This window comes from Charadrius vociferus, unplaced genomic scaffold (genome assembly GCF_000708025.1).
Source record: "Charadrius vociferus isolate BGI_N301 unplaced genomic scaffold, ASM70802v2 scaffold32, whole genome shotgun sequence".
Lineage (NCBI taxonomy): Eukaryota > Metazoa > Chordata > Aves > Charadriiformes > Charadriidae > Charadrius > Charadrius vociferus.
The window spans coordinates 12,297,536-12,301,334 of NW_009647856.1; the positions used below are offsets into that span (position 1 = coordinate 12,297,536).

Below are 3,799 nucleotides of genomic sequence, written 5' to 3' on the forward strand. Positions count from 1 at the left end.
GGGAAGGATTTGGTTGTCACTGCCAGCAACCTGGTTTGCGCCATTCCAATCACTCTCAGGGCAAATAGGAACATTAACGTCACAAGTTTAGGCTGCTATTTCCACCATTATATTTTTCTACCATTTTTACGCTGAAGTTGACAAGCGTTGTGGCTGAGTAACACTCACAACTCCTCTCTGCTCTAGTGCGAAGCCCAGCTTCATCAGCGGATTCAGCCAAGCTGGCTGATTTTGCACTCAGAAGGACTACGGAGTGCACACATGCCCCACTTCACCGCCTTTGCTCTGAGAACGGCTGTCTTCAGCGTATGAGAAGTCACAAGCTCTTGAAGTACTGCGTCCAGCTCTGGAGCCCCCAACATAAGAAGGACATGGACCTGTCGGAGCGGGGCCAGAGGAGGCCACAAAGATGCTCTGAGGGCTGGAGCACCCAGCACCCGTAAGCACAGGCTGAGAGAGTTTGGGTTGTCCAGCCTGGAGAAGAGAAGGCTCCAGAGAGACCTTATAGCAGCTTTCCAGTATCTGAAGGGCGCCTACAAGAAAGCTGGAGAGGGACTTTTTTACAAGCGTATGTAGTGATAGGACAAGGGGGAATGGCTTCAAACTGGAAGAGGGGGGATTTAGAATAGATATTAGGAAGAAATTTTTCACAATGAGGGTGGTGAGCCCCTGGCACAGGTTGCCCAGGGAAGTTGTGGCCGTCCCATCATTGAAAGTGATCAAAGTCAGGTTGGACAGGGCTTTGAGCAACCTGGTCTAGTGGAAGGTGTCCCTGCCCATGGCAGGGGGGTTGGAACTAGATGATCTTGAAGGTCCCTTCCAACCTAAACCATTCTACGATTCTATGAAATAACTTCAGACATCAAGATGATGCTCCCAGCTGGATCAGACCCAAAAACATACCTGGGCCCCTGCAGCCAGCAGGAGCTTGACACACTGTGTCTGTCCTCGCAGGCTCGCCTCATGCAATGGGGTGATAGAGTCGTAGGTGACCGCATTGACGCAGGCTCCGCTCTCTATCAGCTGCTGCAGCTGCAGGATTTCTCCCCGCCTGGCAGCTTCATGAACTGGTGTTCGATCAGCCCAGAAGCCTAGAGAGGAAAGAATAAATAAATAAGTAAATAAATAAAATCACATGTGGAGCAACTGAGTCTCTGTGCTGGAGAAAAGCAGACGGGGAATACGGGGTGGCAGCTAGAAGAGAGAGCTGGGGACGAGAAACTTATTCCTCACCATGCCCCCAACTCAGCGTGGAATTTTAAACTGGATGCTTTGTGTTTGTGGGTCCCCCATTGACCACTGGCCTCGCAGGGACTGTTCATAACACTGGGTTCCCTTACGGTTTCTGAAATGCTTTGCTGTACCTGCTTGAAACTTTATCCAAGTACAAACCCCAGCAGCATTCGTTAGGTCCAGATTCATCCCTGCGAGCTCTTAAGCATTTCGCATTAAGAGCGCTGTCCTCCTGGCTCCATCTAAAATCACTGGAAATGGGAAACCTCCAGAGCGCAACTCAGCCCGTCTAAAAAATATCTTCCCGAAAAGTCAACAGAACTTCGACAACTAAGTTTCCAACTTCAATGCCTTTGCTGAGCATCTACGCTTACATGGGGCAAGTCTGGGTTTAGCTTCCCAGCACTAACTAACATCATCATCTCCTTCCAGGTATGTTTTGCTTTCAAGGAAGCAATGCGGAAAGAACAGCCCCAGACATTTTCACGCAACCTTCAGCAAGATAAAAGCATCCTCTCTGTAAAAACACGGGCTGCGGTACCCTGAGAAAGCAGTATCTCTCTGCATACAGATCAACACTAAAAACCATCAGCAAAACAGACCTCGCGGCTATAGTTCCTCCCCTCTGAATACATCTCCATAAGACCCCCATTTCAAGGCAGGCACCCACGTCCATGGAGTGGGAGAAAAAGGATGATTTGCTTTATTTTTAAAAAAATAAACACCTTGTCATGTACTTCAGTGGGACTGACCATCCCTCTCTCCATCCCTAAACGCAGCATTTTATTTACCAGCATAAATCAGTAAATGCCAACACAACCCAGAGGTTATGAAAGATGGAGTGGGCGCGAAGAATAACACGATGCTGAGGTGTATGGTGGACTGAAACCACCCCCGGAAAGGGAATCGCGAGTACCAGCATTTTCACAGCACACAGTATGCACAGGCTTTTTTATTTACTTGTTAGACCCTCCTTCCCTTTGCCGATATCCCCAGTCAGGATGTTATTCCTTCACTGGAGCTTCTCACGGTACATGTCAGGAGAAGCAAGAAGTCCAAATGCGGATGGAGCCCTCAAATTGCCAGCCACCAAGTAGCATCACTTTGTAACCAACAGGACTGGGAAGAAGAATAAGCCTCAGCTGCATTTCATTAAAAGCCTATCATATATTCCAAAAAAAAAAACCCCAAACCTTCAATTTCTTCTGCCCTACTGCACAATTCCTTACGTGGCAGGCTCATGTGAGAGGTAACATCATCAGTCCCCATGGATGGGGCTCTCACATCCGCATCCAGCCGGCTGCATTTGGGGTTATGGAGCGGGAGGGAGACTGCAGCTGAGGCCAGACTTTCTAAATCTGCACATTCAAGACTTTCGGCTCTGCCTCGCCAACAGAAGCACAACGCAGAGGAACACGGCCAGCTCCTGATGCAACTAGAGAGCATCCCTACCAGGGGAACCAGCCGCGCAGCACAGCCCTGCATCTGCTGCGGTCCGTCCGCAGGGAAGGCTGCCAGGCTTGGCCAACTGCTCCAGCCCGCTGTGCATCATCCCATGGGCAGGATTTCTCAGCAGCTATGCAAGCTGTTCTGTCACCTCCAGCCCCGCAGAGGTGACCCAGAAGGCAGCTGCTGGTGAGAGGAAGGGTTTGGGCTCTCCAAGGTGTTGCATGACTCCCGCGCACCATCTCCCTCCAAGGAGGGAGCTATCCCCTCTCCTCCAGCTCCCCAGTACCTCATCTTTGGGTCTCACATGCACGTTAGTTTGTGGAGGAACAATGATAATTCCCCATACCCAGAAGCAGGGGCTCTCCCAGGAGCATCCTCACCTTCCTTCCTCTTATCCCTTTCCTTGGGAGAGTCCACTTGCCCCCAAACCATCCTGCCCATCCCCACAACCATCCTGCCCACCCCAAGAACTATCCTGCCTGCTTCCAAACTCCCCTGCCTATCCCCAAAACCATCCTGCCCATCCCCAAAACCATTCTGCCTGCCCCCAAACCACCCTATCTACCCCCAAACCATCCTGCCCACCTCTAAACCATCCTGCCCACCCAAAACGATTCTGCCTGCCCCCAAAACCATCCTGCATACTTCTAAACCACTCTGCCCATCACCAAAACCATCCTGCCTGCCCCAAAGCCATGGTACCTACCCCCAAACCATCCTGCCCACCTCTCCCCCCCTACCTCCCCCCAACCCATCCTGCCCACCTCTAAACCATCCTGCCCACCCAAAACGATTCTGCCTGCCCCCAAAACCATCCTGCATACTTCTAAACCACTCTGCCCATCACCAAAACCATCCTGCCTGCCCCAAAGCCATGGTACCTACCCCCAAACCATCCTGCCCACCTCTAAACCACCCTGCCCATCCTCAACGATTCTGCCTGCCCCCAAAACCATCCTGCATACTTCTAAACCACTCTGCCCATCACCAAAACCATCCTGCCTGCCCCAAAGCCATGGTACCTACCCCCAAACCATCCTGCCCACCTCTAAACCACCCTGCCCATCCTCACAACCATTCTGCCTGCCACTAAAACCGTCCTGCCCACCCCTCCAAC

The 3,799-nt window shown here is 51.5% G+C and overlaps 1 protein-coding gene across 1 annotated transcript in view; it reads right to left on the reverse strand.

Moving 5' to 3' along the window:
- The window catches only part of ASB13 (ankyrin repeat and SOCS box containing 13), an 8,860-nt gene extending 5,746 nt beyond the window's left edge, over positions 1-3,114 (reverse strand). The window contains exons 1-2 of the mRNA XM_009883025.1: positions 3,063-3,114; positions 904-1,091 (exon numbers count right to left, since the gene is read on the reverse strand). Coding sequence (XP_009881327.1) covers positions 904-1,091; positions 3,063-3,114 — 240 coding nt within the window. The remainder of the gene's footprint in view (positions 1-903; positions 1,092-3,062) is intronic.
- Positions 3,115-3,799: the final 685 nt, after the last annotated feature.